General features: G+C 35.3%; 1 protein-coding gene across 3 annotated transcripts in view; it reads right to left on the bottom strand.

The window, feature by feature from the left end:
* Window positions 1–400: 400 nt before the first annotated feature.
* MLF1 (myeloid leukemia factor 1) overlaps window positions 401–24,851 on the bottom strand; it is a 44,985-nt gene continuing 20,534 nt past the window's right edge. Inside the window, exons 2-7 of one of the 3 annotated variants that reach the window (XM_066259035.1) lie at window positions 18,635–18,782; window positions 12,882–12,965; window positions 11,200–11,328; window positions 6,874–7,033; window positions 4,157–4,295; window positions 401–2,188 (exon numbers count right to left, since the gene is read on the bottom strand). In XM_066259035.1, the coding sequence (XP_066115132.1) occupies window positions 2,104–2,188; window positions 4,157–4,295; window positions 6,874–7,033; window positions 11,200–11,328; window positions 12,882–12,965; window positions 18,635–18,782 (745 nt within the window). In that variant the 3' untranslated portion in view covers window positions 401–2,103. Of the gene's footprint in view, window positions 2,193–4,156; window positions 4,296–6,873; window positions 7,034–11,199; window positions 11,329–12,881; window positions 12,966–18,634; window positions 18,783–24,851 lie in introns of all 3 variants that reach the window. The other 2 variants (XM_066259033.1, XM_066259034.1) reach the window with 2 other exon arrangements.

Raw genomic sequence — 24,851 nt, 5'->3', positions numbered from 1 at the left:
AAATAAATTCTAAAAAAAAGGCAACTTCAGCATCATGTGAACACAAAGATTTAACATTTCATCTCTATCTCTCTAGTGGCCCCTTAGAAAGTACTGTGGGGTAAGAAATGTGTGTGTGTGTTTAATTAAGCTTTTATTTAATTTCTATGGTAAATAAATTGGGAGGAAAAGAAATATCCATGAATTCTCTAACTACTATATGATGTACAGAAGTTTTACTCTTTTAAATACAATTATTTATTAAAGTGCCTTCATATTTGAATGTAATGATTCGAGTTATCATAACTGTGATAATTTAGGCAAAAGGAGAATAATTAGTGTCTACTCTTGATATTTTGCTTATCAAGTGAATTTATGCAAGTGTTCTTTATCATGCCTTATGACAATGCCCCAATATTTCATGTCATTAGTACACTAAAGTATAGAAAAGAAAAATTTTAACATCTTTAATACATGCTCAGTTACTTTCCATTATAGAAATTAATTGAAACATACACATCTTAGTGACTAATTAAAGGCATGAAACATTGACTAGTAAAATTAACAGGGTATGATACAGAAAACTAGACAAATATAAGCATAATCACATAACTCAATTTCCAAGTTTAAAAAAGGAAGATAACAGGATTATAGAGTGACAGATTTCCTGTCCTATTTTTCCCCTTGAAACAATAGACTTAAGAGATAAGATTTTATATTCTAATAAAGTTCAAACATAACTTTAAAAAAAACCAAATTAATGCTTGAATTCTAGAATAAAAGTGCTAGAGCTGATTTTTTAAATGGTATAATTAAAAGAGGAACAACTGAATTATTTAGGTACCTTGCTCAAACACACACATCAGCTGCTTAAGAAATTTTGAAACCATCAATCATTCAGGTTGCAGATTACCAAATGCATTTTCCTAAATGTCACAAAAAGGTTGAGCAGAGTTTGTTCAAGGACACTGCAACTTTAGAATGTTAACTGTGGAGAAAGATTAAGCTGTTTGTAGGAAAGGAGAGTAGAAATAGGCTACCTTAAGAAGTTACACAGAAAGGTCAGTGTAAAGTTTGATAAATGGTAAGAATGTAATATAGAACAAAAAACATACTGTATAAATTGTAAGAAGAAAACTTATGTATATTAGCAATTCAGAATATTTCTTTAAAAATAAACTATTGAGCGTCGGCCTAGTGTGCGGAGGACCCGGGTTCGATTTCCGGCTAGGGCACACAGGAGAAGCGCCTATTTGCTTCTCCACCCCTCTGCCGCGCTTTCCTCTCTGTCTCTCTCTTCCCCTCCCGCAGCCAGGGCTCCATTGGAGCAAAGATGGCCCGGGCGCTGGGGATGGCTCTGTGGCCTCTGCCTCAGGCGCTAGAGTGGCTCTGGTCGCAATATGGCGACGCCCAGGATGGGCAGAGCATCGCCCCCTGGTGGGCAGAGCATCGCCCCTGGTGGGCGTGCCGGGTGGATCCCGGTCAGGCGCATGCGGGAGTCTGTCTGACTGTCTCTCCCTGTTTCCAGCTTCAGAAAAATGGAAAAAAAAAAAAAAGAAAAAAAAATAAACTATTGGTTATTTTCTTTATCAAAGTAATAACTAATTTCTCATAAGACAGTACTAGTATAGTTTTGCTTTAGTTTTTAAAATCTCTCTTATCTAGCTGGCTAGATAACATCAATCTTAACCTTTATTAACATAACTCTAATGTAGTGTTAGTAAAAACTGAGACCATTTTTCACATGTAACTCTCTGATAACTAATTACACAGAACTAGCTCCACATTCAATCTTGTACAAAAGAAGATACAGCCACTAGGAGAATAATTGCAAAAGCAAAACCAGCATGTGTTTTAAACATTAGTATGTTTTAAAGTAAAGAGATTGCTAGAATGTTTAACAACTTTGCCATACTGTTGAAAATAAAAGTTTTATTCCTAGAGTAGGGACAATACAAAGCTAGCACTTCTAAGAACATTGAGATATCAGAAGTTGTTAAGTACAGAATTGGTTTAACAACTAGAGATTGGTCTTGTATGTATTATCCAGAACCATTGCTTTCTTTGTTAAAACAACCAAAAATAAATACATCAAATGCAAGGCTCTTTATTTCTTGCTGATCTTCACAGGTGATCCTTTGATGTTGAGTTTGTCCACAAAAACATCTGGCCTTCTTCCGTGTACAACAACTGGACTTGGATGAGATTTCTCCCTGAGAAACAGACATATTAAAATTAATATTGTTATTTAAATAGTCAGTGGTTTATAAATCATTAAAAACATGTTAGAAACCACTGTAATTTAAGCAAAATTTTATTTTAACAGTTCCTAATAGTTCTGAAAAACACCTGGCAGACTATTTTACTTAACATTTTTAAAAAAGCAGCTGCTTTCCTGAGACAGATTTAATAATTTATAGTTTAACCATGCTGTCCAACATGGTAGCCACTGGCAATATTATTTATTTTTAAATTTTAATTAAAATAAAAAATTTAAAATTCACTTCCTCAGTTGTACCAGTCACAATTTAAGTGTGATTCAATAATTACATGTGGCTAGTGGATACATTTTTAGATAGTACAGATATATAACATTTTCATCATTGCATAAATCCATTTTAGAAAGTTCTATCACATGGTGCTAGTTTACAGAAAATGACCCTGATAAACCATAGATTTATAGATCATCTATAAAGAACATGCTTTCTTTTACTGGGATCTGGATTTCATAGTCAATCTCACCACTGTTAGGTTTTTATCAATAAACTTTTCAACAGATACTATCTAAAATTATATGAGTGCAGACTTTCTATAGACAATATTAGAGCTCTAAATTCCGAAACAGGCCCTGGCCAGAAGACAGCTCGGTGGGTTGGAGCATTGTCTTCTAGAGCAGAGGTTGCCGGTTCAATACCCAATCAGGGCACATACAGGAACAGATTAATGGATGTTCCTCTCTTTCTTCCTCTCTAAAATCAATAAAAATAATTCTTAAAAATCTCCTAAACAGGTATTTTAAAATAAAAGATGTTAGCACAAAAAATTCTGCATGAGACTGCTGATTTACTGGTGCCCCGCTGTCCCCGTTGGTTCTGGGAAGCCGCTGCCTTCTGCAGTGATCCTCCACTCCTGTGGCCTGGAGCAGAATTCTGCTGGAAGTCCTGTTGAGGCTGCTTTCTCTCTCATGTAATTTCAACAGGAATTAGCTACTGTTCTCCATTTTTCCTCAGAGAACCAAATTAAATTGTATTTCTAAACTATATGATAAATGCATAAAAAGTCCCTAAAAAGTTTAACATTTGTATTTCATAGCTATTCCAAAGATAATTCCAAAGGAGGCTAAAATTTTTGCAAAATTCTCCCAAAATATCCTATACAGATATTGTATTAAACAAGTGTCTAAAACTGCATTTACCATTAAATATTGATTTTTTACTTATTAGGAAAGTTTTGTTAAGCCTTTTAAATATAGCCCTGTTCCCCTTATCATATCTCTGGATACCAATATCATTAGCTGATATGAACTGTGACTCCTACTATATTCACATAAAAAGCTGTATCATAAGAACAACTACATTATAGCATGTCACCGTTCATTAGGAGAATATAGCCCATCTTCTGAGGCATAATTTGCTAGTGAGTTACTAATCATGTAATCTTGAAATACTTTTGGTTTTTAGGTATAAAATTAAATTTGTGTGAAATATTCAGATATAATGTAAAATTATTGTATTTCCCCATGTATAAGATGCACATTTTCCCAAAAAATTTGGGGTTAAAAACTGGGTGCATCTTATACAGTGGTTGTGGCATTTCAAATGCCACAGATGAAACTGAGGAGGAGGCAATATATGAAGACTGTGATTCTCATTAGAGACAGATGAGGACAAGCTAATGGATGGGAGTTTTGACAGTGATGAGGAGTTGTATGAATTTTATGATGAATAAAACTTGAGTTCAATAATTTTATATAATACATTTTATTTTCAAAATTTGGGCCCCAAAATTAAGGTGTAGCTTATACATGGGGAAATATAGTACATTTTTGACAAAAGATATTGGTGACACAAACAACTTGGATGTTAATGAGAACTTCTTGATAACAGAGGAAAATCAGATAACATTTTTTCCTAATTCTTCTTTAAACAACAGCATTTATTTTACAAATAACGTTCACCTTCTTCTAAGTCCTCGGAATTCTGAATTCTCGTGCCCAACGCTTGGCATCCTAGTATTTTCTAGATTGCGCCACTGTCCTCCTGGTTTGTACTTTAAAATCTCATTTTGCCACTCATCATCAAAAGCATGAGCATCACCTAAATTAAATATCAAAACAAACGGTTAAGTATTAAGGTATCAATTGTCAATAAATGCTGTGCTCACCACATACTTCATTCCAGCCTGATGTTTCCATCAGCCTAACTTTAAGATAGAAGCAGGAAACAGCTTCAAATATAAAGGTTTCTGACTCGGTAATATTTACTTTTCTGTTTGCTCCTCTCCTATTCCTTGTGATAATTTTGTTATTGATTATCTGGTTTTTCATGCACATGCCTGGATATCCTATTCTTCTACCCTATGGATCCTTGACCTAAATATACTGACTTACAGTCTTTCTTACTGAGTCTTTTCATAGTGATCATCCTTTTCCTCTGCAGCTGGACACTTCTCTTTAGCTAGCACTTCCTCTTAATCTCACCATTTACCTTTCTAACCTAGCCTCACGAGCTTCTATGGTCATTTTCCTAACACAGGTTACTCATCTCTACTGACAATTTATGTTGTTATTAAATAATCTAACTTCCATAACAACAATGATAGAAAATAACAATACTTATTCTTTCAGATTGCCTTAATAATAATGTATTCTTTCACTAAATTTTTCTTCAACATGTTAATTATTGTGAAGTATTCTGTATATATTTTAAAATGACAAAATTACAAAGGTTAAAATGAAAGGTTAAGATGTGATTTTCATCTCATTGCGTAAGTTTAACAAACTTCAACCTTGAGAGAATTTCTTTTTCTAAAATTATACAATAGTTCAAATCCTTTACTATGATCAAATATTTTTATTTAAAATACTTTCTGGCCTGACCAGGTGGTGGTGCAGTGGATAGAGTGTCGGACTGGGACGCGGAGGATCCAGGTTCGAGACCCCGAGGTCGCCAGCTTGAGCGCGGGCTCATCTGGTTTGAGCAAAGCTCACCAGCTTGGACTCAAGGTCGCTGAATTGAGCAAGGGGTTACTCCATCTGCTGAAGGCCCACAGTCAAGGCACATATAAGAAAGTAATCAATGAACATCTAAGGTGTTGCAATGAATAACTAATGATTGATGCTTCTCATCTCTCTCTGTTCCTGTCTGTCTGACCCTATCTATCCCTCTCTCTGATTCTCACTCTGTCTCTGTAAAATAAATAAATAAATAAATAAAAATAAAATACTTTCTGAAAACAGGACATGAATACAACTTAAAAACTACAATAAGAAGAGTCAGGATACTGGAAAGACTTAAATTCATTAGAAAATTAATATAAAATCTAGAAATAAAAAGATTGACTTGTTATATACATAATATATTATATGTTATTTATAATATATATATTTTTAAAATATCAAAAATTAAAATCTCTATAAAAGCCTAATTACTCAGCAATACTGAACCATTTAAAAATATTGTAGCCCAAGCCTGACCTGTGGTGGCGCAGTGGATAAAACGTCAACCTGGAAATGCTGAGGTCGCCGGTTCGAAACCCTGGGCTTGCCTGGTCAAGGCGCATATGGGAGTTGATGCTTCTAGCTCCTCTCCCCCCTTCTCTCTCTCTGTCTCTCCTCTCTCTCCCTCTCCTCTCTAAAATGAATAAATAAATAAATAAAAATGCTTTAAAAAAAAAAATATTGTAGCCCATTCAAGATAAAACTTTTAAGTAACCATTTAGAATGTTTTTGAAAAATATCATAGGTGACGATTCAAAATTATTATGGAGAATTAAAATAAGCACAATATAAATTATATAGATAGTAAAATAACTTTGAAAATAATGTTTACATATACATAAAATTACCAGAAATACACTAAAACATTTATAGTAATTATTTTGGATTAAGATTACAAATAGATTTTTTTTGGTTTTTTTTTTTTGCATTTTTCTGAAGCTGGAAACAGGGAGAGACAGTCAGACAGACTCCCGCATGCGCCCGACCGGGATCCACCCGGCAAGCCCACCAGGGGCGACGCTCTGTCCACCAGGTGGTGATGCTCTGCCCATCCTGGGCATCGCCATGTTGCGACCAGAGCCACTCTAGCGCCTGAGGCAGAGGCCACAGAGCCATCCCCAGCGCCCGGGCCGTCCTTGCTCCAACGGAGCCTTGGCTGCGGGAGGGGAAGAGAGAGACAGAGAGGAAGGTGCGGCGGAGGGGTGGAGAAGCAAATGGGCGCTTCTCCTGTGTGCCCTGGCCGGGAATCGAAACCGGGTCCTCCGCACGCTAGGCCGACGCTCTACCGCTGAGCCAACCGGCCAGGGCTACAAATAGTTTTAATTCTCTTCTTTATACTTATAATACTTTTCAAATGTACATCTATGAAAATCAAAAATATCTAAAACTCATTTTATCTACTGAGTCTTACTAAATAATTCAAAATATTCTATTTCCCAAGTAGAAAACGAAAAATAAATGATACTCAGCATTACCAAAAATTATCATAAAAAGAACAAAATTACTATGAAATTATGAAATCACAATTTTATTACTTTGATATGTCCTACACATTGATAAACTACCACCTCAAACTATATCTTATAAAATGTTTCTACAAAAAAAATTAAAGTTCCACCAATATAGATGCTATTTTGATTTTAGAAAGAAGAATGCTATTTTCTGTGACAGCTTACTTTCATTCATATTGATGAACTCTTGGTTGACCTCTTCATCTCCAGTCTTCTTGTTCTTTGATTTTTTAATGACATGAGCTCGGTCATGGAGATGATGACCAACAGATATTTTTTCTAGTCCACTGTCAGAATCTCTCAATGTTTTCCTAGTTTCTTTTATCTGTAAAAATAAATAAAATAAAAATTAGCTATATATAGTATATATAGAATGGATATAATTCTAAACTCCTCAAAGCCTATTTAATATAGAGATAAGACCACTGTTCTAAAAATAAGTGGTACTCAGTTCTACTACCAACTTTCAGTAAAATTGCAGTAATAGTTCTTCTCTGCTATTTGCTGAATTCCTTGAAATTAAAATGTCCAGGACTAATAGACCCAATACAACTTAACCTTTTTCAAAATTGTAATCAAATATTAAAACAAAGAATAAATTATATTAAATTTAGTGCCTTCAACACTGCCTTGACAATGTAACAGATGGGAATATATGCTAGCATTCCTATAAGTAAGGGCAACAAATTATTCAGCAGTCCTGTTGATGGGATTTAATCTCATGACTCCCACCTATGAATTTTATTAGTTATTAGAATATTTATGATAGCCAAAAAATCTTAACATGGTTTCCTGTGTGACATCTACATTTATATTCTGTTTACATATAACACACATGTCACTTACAGAAAGTTAAAATTAAAATTCCTGAGATAAATTAGCTGCATTATTGCAAAAGCAACATTAAAATGTATGTTCTATTTTTTGTTTTGTTTTGTTTTTTTGTGAGAGAGAGAGAGAGAGAGAGAGAGACAGAGACAGAGAGAGGGACAGTTAGGGACAAATAGGAAGGGAGAGAGATGAGAAGCATCAAATCTTTGTTGCAACAACTTAGTTGTTCATTAATTGCTTTCTCATATGTGCCTTGACGGGGGGAGGAGGGTTACAGCAGAGCAAGTGATCCCTTGCTTAAGCCAGCAACCTTGGGCTCAAGCCAGTGACCTTTGGGCTCAAGCTGGTGAGCCCACACTCAAGCCGAATGAGCCATCACTTAAGCCAGCGACCTCAGGGTTTCAAACCTGAGTCCTCTGCATCCCAGTCTGACGCTCTATCCACTGCACCACTGCCTGGTCAGACAAAAGGTATGTTCTTATATATAAAAACTAAAAAATGAACCACTCACACCCATTAGACAAGCAAACCTAATTTTTTATGGCAACTCACATACCAGAGTTTGTGGAAGCTGACTGTTTCAATCACTGTGTGATAGTAACTTGGTAATTTCTGATAAAATGACACACACCTCCTACAACCCAACAATGCCATTCCTAGATCCTTTGTTCAAGGAGACATGTAAAAATATGAATAAGTAAAAAATTAAAAATACCTATTTGTTTATCAGTAGAAAAGTAAATTGAAAAACTGTGGTATAGCCTGACCAGGCGGTGGCGCAGTGGATAGAGCATTGGACTGGGATGCGGAGGACCCAGGTTCGAGACCCTAATGTCGCCAGCTTGAGCGCGGGCTCAGCTGGCTTGAGCAAAAAGCTCAACAGCTTGGACCCAAGATCGCTGGCTCAGGCAAGGGGTTACTCGGTCTGCTGTAGCCCCACGGTCAAGGCACATATGAGAAAGCAATCAATGAACAACTAAGGTGTCGCAACGAAAAACTGATTCCTGTCTATCCCTCTCTCTGACTCTCTCTCTGTCCCTGTAAAAGAAATAAAAAAATAAAAGGATGAAAAAAATACATTTAAAAAGAGTGGTATATTCACATTTCAAATTCCATTAAGCAGTTATAAAAAAACCAGAGCTATACACATAATTTGAATAAATCTCAGAAGCATATTATTGAGCAAAGTCAAGTTGCAAAGGACCATGCAATATTAAACCATTTATATAAAGTTTAGAAATCTGAAAATAATTCATTATATTGTTTCTGAAACACATATAAGTAATAACACTGTAAAACATGCATGAGAATGCTAAATTCCAGATCTCTGTAGGAAAATGGTTCTCTTTGGGGGAGGGAGAAAAGGAGAAGAGACCAAGGAGAGGGAATCCATTGGAAATTTTAACTGTATCTGCAAAGTTTTTGCTTAAAAAGAAAACAAAATGAGAGACCACTTAATGGAAATAGAGAAAAATGTTGTGATTTCATTATACTGGGTAAAAAAAATATGGTTATTTATATTACTCTTTTTTTTGGGGAAGAGAAAGGTCGGTGAAGGGAGGGAGTCCCTCTTAGTTGTGCCATTGATTGCTTATGTGTGCCCTGGGGCTGGAACAGCTACTTTGGGGGTCAGCCAGCACCCTTGTGGTTGAGCCCTGACAGGGGCTTGAACAGGCAACCTAGGGTCGAGATGGCACCATCAGGATTGAGCTGACACCTTGAAATGAGCCGGTGACCCTGGGATCGGTGAACTCAGGCTCGAACTGGCGACCTCAGTGCTCCAGAACAACACTCTGTACCCACTGCACCATGCCCAGGACTTTTCTGTATTATTCTTTTTTTTTTTTTTTTCAAGAAGCCCAATTAAGGAGTTTTAATGGGGTGACATCAATAAATCAGGATACATATGTTCAAAGATAACAAGTCCAGGTTATCTTGTCGTTCAATTATGTTGCATACCCACCACCCAAAGTCAGATTGTCCTCTGTCACCTTCTATCTTGTTTTCTTTGTGCCCCTCCCCACCCCCTATCCCTCTCCCATTCCCCCCTCCCCCCCCCCGTAACCACCACACTCTTATCAATGTCTCTTAGTTTCACTATTACGTCCCACCTACGTATGGAATAATATAGTTCCTGGTTTTTTCTGATTTACTTATTTCGCTTCGTATCATGTTATCAAGATCCCACCATTTTGCTGTAAATGTTCCAATGTCATCATTTCTTATGGCTGAGTAGTATTCCATAGTGTATATGTGCCACATCTTCTTTATCCAGTCATCTATTGATGGGCTTTTTGGTTGTTTCCATGTCCTGGCCACTGTGAACAATGCTGCAATAAACATGGGGCTGCATGTGTCTTTACGTATCAATGTTTCTGAGTTTTTGGGATATATACCCAGTAGAGGGATTGCTGGGTCATAAGGTAGTTCTATTTTCAGTTTTTTGAGGAACCACCATACTTTCTTCCATAATGGTTGTACTACTTTACATTCCCACCAACAGTGTATGAGGGTTCCTTTTTCTCCACAGCCTCTCCAACATTTGCTATTACCTGTCTTGCTAATAACAGCTAATCTAACAGGTGTGAGGTGGTATCTCATTGCCGTTTTGATTTGCATTTCTCTAATAGCTAAAGAAGATGAGCATCTTTTCATATGTCTGTTGGCCATTTGTATTTCTTCCTGGGAGAAGTATCTATTCATGTCCTCTTCCCATTTTTTTTTGGATTGTTTGTTTGTTTGTTGTTGAGTTTTATGAGTTCTTTGTATATTTTGGATATTAGGCCCTTATCTGAGCTGTTGTTTGAAAATATCATTTCCCATTTAGTTGGCTTTCTGTTTATTTTGTTATCAGTTTCTCTTGCTGAGCAAAAACTTCTTAGTCTGATGTAGTCCCATTCATTAATTTTTGCCTTCACTTCTCTTGCCTGTGGAGTCAAATTCATAAAATGCTCTTTAAAACCCAGGTCCATGAGTTGAGTACCTATGTCTTCTTCTATGTATCTGTATTATTCTTTATGTCCTTTCTGTATGCTTGAAATACTTCATGAGTTAAAAGTTCATTTACTTCAATTATAAATTAAAAGTAGACATTTATTTCATGAAACAAAGACTTTTTCATTGTCTGTGTACCTATCAACATGTAAAGGTAATAAACATCAATAAATATTTACATTAAAAAAAGGTAGAGTGGAGGAGACAAAGAAATGCCCTATGGCAGTGGTCCCCAATCCCCGGGCCGTGGACCGGTACGGGTCCGTGGGCCATTTGGTACTGGTCTGCAGAGAAAGAATAAATAACTTACATTATTTCCGTTTTATTTATATTTAAGTCTGAACAATGTTTTATTTTTAAAAAATGACCAGATTCCCTCTGTTACATCCGTCTAAGACTCACTCTTGACGCTTGTCTCAGTCACGTGATACATTTATTCGTCCCACCCTAAAGGCCGAACTGTGAAAATATTTTCTGACATTAAACCGGTCCGTGGTCCAGAAAAGGTTGGGGACCACTGCCCTATGTTATTTCACAGTGATGTGGGTCCTTTGCCCTCCACACACCCCCACAGTAACATGTCAGATCTTAATCATTAACATTTGACATAGGTGATCTACCACTCCACAGCTTTATAAGCTCTAAGAATGCTTAGGAAATACGTACTCCTCCTGGAGCCCAACGGGTCTGAGTTGAGGCCTGGAAAACCTTTGGGGGCTCATCTCCTACTTTGGAATAAGTCATAACTGAGGAAGAAGTAAACGAATGTCCATGTGGATCCACTGAAAGGTTATCCTAGAAATAGAAATTGTACATCCGAGAGTTTAGTCAAATATGAAGAATGTCTGAGAATTTAAGTAAGTAACAACACTAACCAGAAGTTCTACTAAAAACACTATACGATCAGTATGGTGTAGCCAAGTAATGCTCCCAGGAAGGTCTTAACTTCCTTCCATTTTAGCCACCAACTCCTCTCTTTCTGAGGTATAAGAAGTGATTCACTCAAAGATACTTAAGTCTTTGGAATCAAAGACTTATGACTTAGATTTAAATATAGATGCTATGATACTTTTAGTCAGTGGTAGACACTTGTGTACTAGTTTGCTAACATTGAGCCAATTAGCTATACACCAAGTGTTTTATATCTCCTATGGGTACCAGATTGCTACATTACTACAGTCATTTGGAAATGATCCTTAGATTTTAAATTGTATGATTAAATAATATGGGCCTTCTTCATATTAAATCGTTATTGTTTTGATATTAATATTACAAGTAGAAAAGTAAGAGTATTAGTATTACTGTATTTCCCCATCTATAAGATATACCTTAGTTTTGAGGTCCAAAATTTGGAAAAAAAAACATGTATTACACAATTACTGAACTCAACTTTTATTCATCATAAAATTCAAACAATTCCTCATCACTGTCAAAACTCCCGTCCATTAGCTTGTCCTCATCTGTGTCTGATGACGAATAACTGTCTTCATATATTGCCTCGTCCTCAGTTCTATCTATGGCATTTAAAATGCCATAACCATTGTATAAGACATACCCAGTTTTCAGACCTCAGATTTTTCCGGGGGGGGCGGGTTCGTCTTATACATGGGGAAATACATGGGGGTAGTTTATAAGTAATCAGACTATATGGATCTAATTCAGTGTCTAAATATGATTCCTGAAATTTCTATTTTCAGATTTTTTTAAACACTAAGAACTTCTTAAAAAGATACAATTCCTTTTAAGATTTTTTATTTGTTGGTTTTAGAGAGAGAAGGAGCCAGAGAGAGGGAGTGAGATAGTAGTTGCTTCACTTTAGTTGTTCACTGATTGCTTTTTGTATGTGCCTTGACTTGGGCAAGCCCAGGATTTCAACCTAGCAACCTCTGCGATCTAGGTCAATGCTCTATCCACTGCACCACCACAAGTGAGGCATACAATTCTTTTTAAGGAGACAAGTTATAAAATAATTTTAAAAATCTAAATCCATACAAAATGTTCATTTATAATAGTGACCTTTAGTGGAACAAATATTTTTGAAGTTGAATTAAAAAAATTTTTTTAAACTTGTAGGTTGTGAAATCATTTTTTGTGGGTTGTGACCAGGATTTTAAAAAAATGAAATAAAACAGAAAATATCAGCATGCATTGTAAATAGTATGATCATTTTCTCATAAAACCTTTTTTCAGGTATATTAATAGAGTATATAAGTATTGCGTTATTAGATCATGATATAAGATATATTTTTCAACCACTGCGGACTGTGGTTAAGAAGTTTGAAAGCCACTATAATATTGGGTACCAATAACTGAAAATAATGTTCTTATCAATTTTATTTTTTACTTACAAAGTTTCTTTGTAATTCCTGCATACTGTTTTGCATATTTAACATCATGTGGTCCATTGACTGAAATGGGTTGACATCTGTACACTACAGGATATTAGGAAGTATGTTATTAACTATGACACATAAAAAAACAAATCAACCTTTCTAAAATAGCTGAAAAATTTCCCCTCAATTTATATAGTGAAATCTCATGCAGTAATTGACCAGGCAAAGATAAAGACTATACAATACAAATAATTTCTTAAAGAAAAAATTATAGCATAAACAAAACCCCAAACAGTTAACATATGATTACAGAACTGTAACACTATAAATCCATGCATACATACATACATGTGCACATACACATAAACAGGATGCAGCAAAAGTAGGTTTATAGTTGTCAGTATGCAAAACACAGAACTTATTCTTGTATATTATTTATCAATTATTGTATCATTTTTCATACAAATAAACCTTCTTTTGCCCCACCCTGTACATGCAAGAATATATAAATATAGACACATATCATTCATCAACTTTCTCAAAACGTAAATTGGTAATATTGAAACAGAGTGATATATTCCGGGCTGGGACAACTCCAGCATAAATTAGTGTTTGAATATTCCCTTCTTCCCTCTCTTAATACCCCACCACACAAATAAATAAAACGTGGGTATAAGATACCAGTGTCACCTGCACATGGCCAACAGAAGCCAAGTCAGCCCTCCTTTCCTCTACTGTAGGGTCCAAGTGACAGGGGTTAACTCACCTCCTAATAGGCCTTGCATTTGTACCTCCCATGGGAGGTTCAGTAAGGCATACCCTTGAAGCATGAAGTATCCTCCTTTAGGAGCATAGCTAAGAATTCCTCTAGAAAAGTGGTTTCTCAACCAAAAAGACTGTGACTGAAGCAGGGTTATCCAGGGAAATACCCATTTTTGTTTGTCACAATTGACTAGCATGTAGAGCACAGAGGCCAGGGACATTGCTAAACATCTTACAAAGGATAGGGCAGTCCCCAGAACAGGAATTATCAGCCCAAAATGTTAGCTGTGTCAAGGCTGAGAAACTGCTCTAGAAAAATCTATTAATAATTTTAGGTTTTATCACTGGAACACTTAGCAGAAATTAAAAAGTAAAGCACACATTCTAGTGTATCACTGCACGCACTGTCCACAGTTGTGGACCAGGGAGAATGTTTGGTTTAAGCGACTCAAGCAGGAGGAGTCTCTGAGTCCTGGCAGGCGCTATGATTCAATGGATATGTCAGCCCTTCTGGAGCTCCTTTTGCTGGGCGCCAAGCTGGGACTCAATAAAATTTATCACAGGCCTGTTTATGTTTCTTCCTTCTATTGGGTTTTATCGCTAGTAACAATGGGAAATGTATGGAAAAACCAAATTCCCATAATTCTGTTAATATTTAGAACGCTCAATTTACACCATATAGAAAACAAAGGCAAAACATTTAGATGTCGATACATCTTGGGGACACAAAGGACTGCAATAGAGTTAATCTGCATTTCAACATTAGCTTGAGAATCAGGGTGGTGTAAGAGTCACAATTTATGAGAGATGACAGGGGGCTAGTCCAAAAAGGTGGAGGAGGAAGAGAGAAGGGCTAGGGGGGAGGAGGAGGAAGAAGAGGACTCTCAAATAAGAGTATTTCTCTTTATCACCACAGCCATTACTCAAGTAGAAGCTATCATGAATAGTTCTCACAATACTTTAATAGCCTCCTGGCCTCCCTGCCTCTGCTGTGGTCCCTTCTAATTTGTCCTTCCCCTACAAGCACAATGACCTCTCAAAAATGAGAACCTGACTCTATTACTATTTGGATGAAAATTAATCTTCTGCTTTCTCTAATCATGTCCATAGTCCTTACCAGGGATGAAAAAGTTCCCTGGTTACCTCTCCATCTTCCTCTAGCCACTCTCCAACTTGTATTCTAGGACCAAGTGATCCTAAATATTTTGCACTCCCTAACTTTCAGGTCTTTGTTGATACTGCTCCCTCTGTGTTGAACACTCTTCTTCCCTCCCTGCTTTTCTGAATAACTCCTATTATTGCTTAAGGTTCAGAAAGTCTTCTATGATTGACCTCTACCCCCTTATCCCCAGAGGGTTACAGGCATTTTCCTTTCTGTCCTCTCATGGCATGTTGAACTTCCTGTCATATCTGTATTATAACTGCTTATTTTCTTTGTAATTTGTTCCACTAAAAACTTTGGTCAGGAGGACACATGTTATAGGTTAAACTTTTCAAGGAGACAAATGATTAAATCTGACAAAAGGGAAAAAGCACATTTTCATGAGCATACAGGTACACCCATAGGAAATATTCCAAAGTCATACTATTCTTTGCTGCTCCTCCGACTGCCTTTAAGGGTGCTGGAAACTAGAATCACAAAAAAATGTGACCCTAGGCCAAAAACACAAGACACAAGGATGGGTAAAAACCTGGCTGCAGGAACAAATCACCATTAGAGACCCAGAGCTGCAGCCAGTCTCACCTTCCCCAGTGTGCCTGCCATCTCCAGTCTGCTGCTCTCACCTTTCGGAAAGTCATCATCAGCATGTCTCCAACTTCTAATCCCTTTTGTGAATCAAGTGAACATTCACTCATCTATTAAAATGTGCTTTTAAGTTTTGAACACTGATTTCATATATGTTGATGGGACTTACTTCAGAAAACACATGCAGAAACACTCTAAAACAAATTTAATACATGAAACAGGTTTTCAGTACAAATACTAAAAGCCATTATGAAAGTGAAACTGCATGACAATTCAATTTGCTTGAGTGAAAAATATGTCAGAAAATATTACTAAAATAGTCTATATCTCATGATACGAACAATACCACCCAAACTGCCAAAATGCATAACAGACTCACTGCCTAGAAAAAAATTCAATTAATTTTGGTTATGATATTTACTATACAATAATCCCTAAAAATGAAAGAAATGCACAATGCACTCACATAGTTCAGTGCTAATAAAATTACGGAACTTTTAAATCAACTAGACCTCACCATATATTTTAAAAATTTCCTGCTTATTAATCATTGTACAGCCTGACGGGAGCCTGGCAGGCGAATAGGGAAGGCCATAGATCACTTTTAAATTTGACTACTATTTATTGAAGGCATTTGAAAAAAAATTGGCTATGGCAAATTTACACCAAAATTAATTAAACATAATATACAATGAATAAGATTATTTCATCTTTCCTTTGCTCAGCTATTCCATATTTTTAAAAGATCAGTTAATCTTGCCTATAACTGATTAAAAATAAAATTTATCTGTATTAGTAACTTTTCAAAAGATTTGTACCAATATTAAACAAAAATTTTAATAAATACCTTCTAAGAACTAATTTATGAAATAAATACAGACTTCATAAAGGATCACACACATAGATTTAAAAATATTTAAGGTCTCCAATAGCCAAAAGAATAATCAAACTTAATAGTTCAAAAATTATACTCCTCAATAAGTACAGGTGAGTAAAACATTTTAGGCACATGCATACAAATTAAAAACTTTCATTACTTGAGAGTTACAAATGTTGAAGATAAATTTTAAATTTCTGGGTAAAAGCAGATATAGTCAGTGATCAATAATGCTGTCCCTGTGTAACTTATGTTGAAAAACGAAACAAACCTGTCTTTACATTAAAAATCAGTTACCTGATAATAAATACTCATACTGTGTATCTACAACAGCAGTCTGCAAGGTGTCTGGGATGTATCAATAAAGTTTCTCTTTTCTTTCTTTTCACTGAAAGAAAATTAATTCCTCTCTTTCTTTTTCTTGACTCTGGAAGCATCACTCAATTTGAATGTCAGATGCTTACATGTCACATGTTGAATTATAAGTTGCCTAATTATACATATTCAAAGATTAAATTATCTAGTTTTAAGCAAAATTAATCCTCTCAAAATAGACAACTGGCTTAAAAATAGCCCCATAAAGAAATCATGAACTGAAAAAATTCTAACAATACACACAAGAAAATGGCATAACTAACACTTTTCCTACTCTTGCAGGAGTCTGTTTTACCTCACAATATGGCAGATAAAGGTGATAAATGTCAAGAAATGGACCAAAAATAAATAAAAAAAAGGTCAGGGTGTCTATTTTAAATATAGATTTTCCTCCCCACTATGCTTATCAGCATCAGTGTAATGGTTTACTACTCCAAAATACTCACTCATTTTAAAACATAGCTTCACGAAAAGAGAGGAAAGCTTTGTACAAACATTCAGTAGCAGTTCAAATAGACTAGGATAGTTAGCATGCTCAAAAATCCTATTGCTCTCATGGTTGTGGTCTTTTCCAACTTAGTGACACTCTGTTCCATCTTCTGCAGTCAATTTCTGTTTTGTTTTAAGCGTAAGTGTCCAGGAAAGAAAGATTTAGTTCTATTGCCAGTGGATGACCAGCAAGGTTACAGCTGATGTGGACAGGCAGCCTCAGTAAGAACTTTACAGCTGAATTATAGACCTTTATCCTTCTACACCTACAAAGAAAGTGTCACTTCTTGCTTCTTTCACAAAAGTTCATTTATGCACATAAATACAAAGTACTAGATCTTTCCTTGCTATGGTTATGGCAGACATACAAAATATTTCAAGGCTTATGCGAAAGATAAAATTTCACATTTTATTTTTCTGCCCTGTTTAATAATTTTTCCTTCTTAATTTTAGACTTTTATGGAAAGTGATAAAAGTTATATATATATGTGTGTGATTGTGTGTGCATAACCAAAATTCACTAGTAAAAAGAAAACTAATTAGAATGTGAATAATATGTACTGAAATAACATGTATATAAGAAAAATGTGAAGATTACTTTCATTTAAATGACAAATGTAATTCTATCTATAAAACTTCTTAGGAGTATTTAAAATATTTTACTGTATTTAAGATAATTGAAAACAGAAAATATGAATTTTTTTTCTGGAAGATTCTGGAAGTTTTCTAGTTGATAAATTTAATGTTTACTGAGTTCTAAATATCTATATTTCAATTGCAAAAATTCATCATTATTGAAACTCCTATGGATTTGTTATTCTTGAACTCCTATTCCTGAGGCTGAAAAAGCAATAGAAATAAAATAAATAGAAAAGTAAATAGTTAAAATGTATAAATATCCTGAGGTTTTTAAAAAAATATTTGAGTTGAGTGAGTAGTCTTCTAGCTTTGCTGCCAGAGAAGACTTGAAATATATGAAAATATACAGCAGTTATGTAAGATTTTTGAACATAGTTAAAAGTTGATCTAAGTTTTGAAGGTCTATAATTTAGATTGACTTTGAAGAAGTCAATTGACTGTGGAGACGATTGGTTCTTCCTGGTCCAGTATAGATAAAGCATTATGGTATAGCTTTGGCTGCTATTTCAAAGTGGGAAAAACAATGTTAGATGGAACAGGAAGGATATTTCCTTCCCTGTTCTAATTTAAAACATGGGACACAATTCTAAGGTGAGAAACACACACACACACACACACACACACACACACACGCTTTAATTTTGGCTTATAATACATATAATCTTATGATCCAAAAAATTTTGGTAGCACAGTAAAATACTATACAGTTAATAATTCATTGTTAAAGGATTCAGGTTTCCAACAGGTTCTTCACTTTATAAAATAGTTATTTCTAAAACATAAGTATTAATCATATCCTATCATGATATAAATATATTATTGTTAATAGCTTTCTTCAAATTCCCATAGGACCTTCTAACTTTAAAATATAGAACTTACAGTCAAGGCATTTTCCCCACCATCATGTCCTGTACGATCATGAGTTCTTCTTCTACCATTGGAGATGCTAAGCAAGTCTCTTCCAAAAGGTTCAGAAAAACTTCGCACCATCCGTCGCATGCTTTCTCGGTGTGCACTAAAAGAATCGCTGTTGTAAATACATATAATCATGTAAGAATAACTGTTGGAATTTAAATGATAAGCAGGCAGATAAATACTACAAAGAAGTATTTTGGGCTAACACGTTGGTTAAAGTGACAAAGGAACACTTTAGGGGAAGAGAATTACCTCATAAAACTCCACTATTCATGAATACAATTTGTAGACAATAAAACGATCTCATAAAGACCTAGTATTCATAAATACAACACTGTTTTTCTGTTATTCACTATAACTCATGTATGTATAATAATAAAAACACACCTTTATCCCTGATGATATAAAAATGATAAAGACAAAATAACACATCTCTGGTAGCATAAGCCAGCACTAAGGTAGAGGTCACCTTGGGCAGTCAGTGATATAAATTCTAGTCAGAACTAATAAAGAATGCTAGCTTATTTTTTTTTAATTTAATTTCTTGGGAGGATATTAGTTAATAAAATTATATAGGTTTCAAGTGTACAATTCTGTAATACATCATTCATATATACATTGTGTGCCCACAATCCAAAGTCAAATCTTCTGTCGCCATACCTGACCCTCTTTAGTCTTTACTGCCTCCCTGTCCCCACTTCCTTCAGGTGACCACCATACTGTTGTCTGTGTCTGTTTGTCTTGTTTGTTCATTTGTTGCTTTCAGTTTTATACCCCATATATGAATGAATTCATATTGTTCTTGACTCTGTCTGGTGTCTACCTTAGCATGATAGTTTCAAGATCGACCCTTGTTGTCACAAATGACAGTATTTCATCTTTTCTTAGCACTGAGTAGTATTCCATTGTATATAATAGCACATTTTTAAAATTAATTTATTGTGTTTACATAAATTCTAATGTCACCTGTGTTCCCCAGTACATCTACCCTGTCTCCCTCTCCATAACACCCTCCCCCCTTCCCTTCAGGATTTACTTTTCTCTCTGGTCCATCCTATCACCCTATCATCCCCTTTCCCTCTGTCCGCTTTCCCTCTGGATCCTTTGATCCCATCTCTGTCTCTATTCCTCTGCTCAGTTCATATTGTTCTTTGAATATCTCATATGAATGAGGTCATATGATATTTTTCTTTCTTTGCCTGGCTTATTTCATTTAACACAATAGTTTCCAGTTCCATCCATGTTATCACAAAAAATAATATTTCCTTCTTTTTCATGACCCCATAGTATTCCATTGTGTATATGCACCAATGCTTTTTAATCCAATCATCACTGACGAACACTTGGGCTGTTTCCATGTCTTGGTTATTGTAAACAATGCTGCCATAAACATGGGGCTGCATTTCTCCTTTCAAACAGTGCTATGGTGTTCTTGGGGTATATTCCTAAAAGTGAGATGGCTGTGTCAAAAGGCAGTTCGATTTTTAATTTTTTGAAGAATCTCCACACTGTTTTCCACAGTGGCTTCCCAGTCTGCATTCCCACCAGCAGTGCAGGAGGGTTCCCTTTTCTCCACATCATGAGTGCCATTTTACTGGTGTGCGGTGATATTTCATTGTGGTTTTAATTTGCTTTTCTGTAGTGATTAGTAATGTTGAGCATTTTTTCATATGTCTGTTGGACATCTGTATGTCCTCTTTGGAGAAGTGTCTATTCATCTCTTTTGCACATTTTTTGATTGGACTGTTTATCTTTCTGGTGTTGAGTTTTAGAAGTTCTGTATAAATTTTGGTTATTAACCTCTTATCAGACATATTGTCAAATGTGTTCTCCCATTGTGTGGTTTGCCTTATTATTTTGTTCATATTGTCTTTAGCTGCGCAAAAGCCTTTTAGTTTGATATAGTCCCATTTGTTTATCCTGTCCTTTATTTCTCTTGCGTGTGGAGATAAATCAGCAAATATATTGCTGCAAGTGATGTCGAAGAGCTTATTGCCTATGTTTTCCTTTAGGATGCTTATGGTTTCATGACTTACATTTAAGTCTTGTATCCATTTTGAGTTTATTTTTGTGAATGGTGTGAGTTGGTGGTCTAGTTTCATTTTTTTGCAGGTAGCTGACCAATTTTTCGACCACAGTTAAAGAGACTGTGGTCTCTGTTTACTCCATTGTATGCTATCACCACCCTTGTCAAATATCAATTGTTCATAAAGATGTGGGTTTATTCCTGGGTTCTCTGTTCTGTTCCATTGATCTATATGCCTGTTCTTTTATGCCAGTACCAAGCTGTTTTGATTACAATGGCCTTATATACGTAGTATAACTTGATATCAGGGAGTGTGATACCGCTTAGATTATTCTTCTTTTTCAAGATTGCTGAGGCTATTTGTGTTCCTTTTTGGTTCCATATAAAATTTTGGAATATTTGTTCTCTATCTTTGAAGTATGCCCTTGGTATTTTAATTGGAATTGCATTGAATTTACAAACTGCTTTGGGTAATATGGACATTATAATGATGTTTATTTTTCCTAGCCATGAACACGGTATATGCTTCCACTTGCTTGTATCTTCCTTGATTTCTTTTAACAATGTTTGATAATTTTCCAAGTACAAGTCTTTAACCTCCTTGGTTCAATTTACTCCTAGGTATTTTATTTTATTTGCTGCAATAGTGAAGGGGATTGTTTTCTTAATTTCTCTTTCAGACAGATCATTGTTGGTGTATAAAAATGCCTCTAATTTCTGAGTATAAATTTCATATCCTGTCACCTTGCTGAATTCATTTATCAGGTCCGGTAGTTTTTTGACTATGACTTTAGGGTTTTCTAGGTACCGTATCACATCATCAGCAAATAATGATAGTTTTATTTCTTTTCCAATTTGGATGCCTTTTATTTCTTCTTCTTGTCTGATTCCTGTGGGTAGGACTTCCAGAACTATATTAAGAGTGGGGAAAGGGGGCACTCCTGCCTTGTTCCTGATCTTAAAGGGATTGCTTTTAATTTTTGCCCATTGAGTATGATGTTGGCTGTGGGTTTGTCATAGACGGCCTTTATCATGTTAAGGTATGTTCCCTGTATTACCATCTTGCTGTGAGTTTTGATCATAAGTAGGTGTTGGATTTTATCAAATGCTTTTCTGCATCTATTGATATTATCATGTGGTTTTTCTCCTTCCTTTTATTTATGTGATGAATCACACTGATTGATTTGCGGATATTGTATCAGCCTTGCCTCCCCAAAATGAATCCCACTTGATCATGACGTATGATTTTTTTTTCATGTATTGCTGGATACAGTTTGCTAATATTTTGTTGAGAATTTTAGCATCTAAATTCATCAGGGACATTGGCCTATAGTTTTCTTTCTTTGTGTTGTCTTTGCCTGGTTTTGGAAACAGAATTATGCTTCGCCTCATAAAAGGAGCTTGGAAGTTTTTCCTCCCCTTGAATTTTCTGAAATAGCTTGAGAAGGATTGGAGTTAGTTCTTTAAATGTTTGGTAGAATTCGCCTGTGAAGCCATCTGGCCCAGGGCTTTTGTTTGTTGGGAGTTTATTGATAACTGTTTCTATCTCATTTGTTGTAATCGGTCTATTTAGGTTTTTTGATTCTTCCAGATTGATTTTTGAAAGATTACATTTTTCAAGGAATTTTTCTATTTTACCTAGGTTGTCTAATTTTTTGGCATGCAGTTCTTCACAGTATTTTCTTACAATACTTTGTATTTCTGCTGTGTCCGTTGTTACTTCTGTACCCTCATTTCTAATTTTATTTGAGTCCTTTCTCTTTTTTAGTCTCTATGTTATTTATTTTGGCTCTGATCTTTATTATTTCCTTCCTTCTACTTCCTGTTTACTTGCTGTTCTTTTTCTAGTTCTTTCAGTGGCAGGATTACATTGTATTTTTGAGCTTTTTCTAGCTTCTTAATGTATGCCTGTAATGCTATGAATTTCCCTCTCACGACTGCTTTTGCTGTGTCCCAAAGATTTTGAGTTGTTGTATGTTCATTTTCATTTATTTCAAGGAAATTTTTTATTTCTTCCTTGATCTCATTGTTGACCTAGGCATTAATAACATGCTGTTTAGTTTCCAAGTGTTTGAGTGTTTTTCAGTTTTCCTATTGTAGATGATTTCTAGTTTCATACCATTGTGGTCAGAGAAGATGCTTGATATGATTTCAATCTTCTTAAATTTGTTGAGACTTGTTGTATGCCCTAACATGTAATCTATCCTAGAGAATGTACCATGAGCACTTGAAAGGAATATATATTCTGCTGGTTTAGGGTAGAAGGTTCTGAAGATATCTATTAAATCCAATTGATCTAGTGTATCCTTTAATTCTGTTGTTTCTTTGTTAATTCTCTTTCTTGAGGATCTATCCATTGATGTTAGTGGGGTATTGAAATCCCCTACTATTATAGTATTGCTGTTGATCTCTCCCTTTATGTCCGTCAAAATCTGCTTTATATATTTAGGTGCTCCTATATTAGGAGCATATATATTTATAATGGTTATCTCTTCCTGTTGGATTGTTCCCTTTATCATTATGTAGTGACCTTCTTTATCCCTTACTATAGTCTTTGTTTTAAAGTCTATTTTGTAATACTCTGGTTTCTTTTCAGATCGCATAAATCTTTCACCTTTTAAAGTCTATTTTGTCAGATATAAGCATTGCTACCCCAGCTTTTGCATGAAATATTAAAATTGCATAAAAATATTTGCATGAAATTTTTTTTCCATCTTTTTACTTTCAGTCTATGTGTATCTTTTGTTTTGAGGTGCATCTCCTGTAGACAGCATACGTATGGGTCCTGTTTTCTTATCCATTCAGCTACCCTATGTCTTTTAATTGGAACATTTAATCCATTTACATTTAAGGTTATTATTGATATGTAGTTGTTTATTGCCACTTTATTATTTAAAGTTATATTCCTCTTTTACTTTATTCTTTTCCCCCTTTTTTCTGTTTACAACAGGCCCCTTAACATTTCTTGCAGCATTGGTTTGGTTGTAATGAATTTCTTGAGGTTTTCTTTTTGTCTTGGAAGCTTTTTCTTCCTCCTCCAATTTTAAAAGATAACCTTGCTGGATAAAGAAGTCTTGGTTGTAGGCTCTTTTCTACATAACTTTGCATATGTCTTGCTATTCCCTTCTGGCCTCAAGGGTTTCTGTTGAGAAGTTGGATGTCATCCTTATGGAGGCTCCTTTGTAGATGATAGCCTTTTTTTCTCTAGCAGCTTTTAATATTTTCCCTTTATCTCTTAGCTTTGGTATTTTAATTATGATGTGACTTGGTGTAGTTTTTTGGGATTTCTCTTTAATGGAATTCTCCGTGCTTCTTGAACTTGTGTGACTTTTTCCTGCATCAATTTAGGGAAGTTTTCAGCTATAAAAAGTTAGACCCCATTGAACAAGGTCTCTAACCCTTGTTCTTTCTCTTCTTCTTCAGGAACCCCTATGATGCCGATGTTGTTTCTCTTTAGGTTGTCACAAGACTATCTTAGAGTTTCCTCAGATTTTTTCAGTCTCTTTTCTTTTTGGTGCTCTGCTTCGAGCTTTCACTTATCTTGTTCTCTAAGTCACTGATTCAATCCTCTGCTTCATCCAGCCTGCTTTCAATTCCTATCAGTGTAGTCTTTATTTCTGATATTGTGTTTGTCATTTCTATCTGGTTCTTCTTTATGATTTTTGTGTGTTTTTTTTGATGCTTTCAATTTTTTTTTTCAGGCCCAAAGATTAATTTTTATTAAATTTAATGCAGTGACATTGATAAATCAGGGTACATATGTTGAGAGAAAACATCTCCAGATTATTTTGACATTTGATTATGCTGTATACCCCTCACCCAAAGTCAAACTGTCTTCCGTCACCTTCTATCTGGTTTTCTTTGTGCCCCTCTCCTCCCCCACCCCCTCTCTCCTTCCTCACCCTATCCCCCCTCCCTCCACACCCACCCCCATTACCATCACATTCTTGTTCATGTCTCTGAGTCTCATTTTTATGTCCCATCTATGTATGAATTCATATAGTTCTTAGTTTTTTCTGATTTACTTATTTCACTCCATATAATGTTATCAAGGTCCATCCATGTTATTGTAAATGATCCGATGTCATCATTTCCTATGGCTGAGTAGTATTCCATAGTATATATGTACCAAAGCTTTTAATTTTTGTGTTTTTT

The sequence above is a fragment of the Saccopteryx bilineata genome, chromosome 2, assembly GCF_036850765.1.
Source record: "Saccopteryx bilineata isolate mSacBil1 chromosome 2, mSacBil1_pri_phased_curated, whole genome shotgun sequence".
NCBI lineage: Eukaryota > Metazoa > Chordata > Mammalia > Chiroptera > Emballonuridae > Saccopteryx > Saccopteryx bilineata.
Note: the sequence above shows the minus strand (reverse complement) of the source record. Positions and strands in the feature narration are given on the sequence as shown.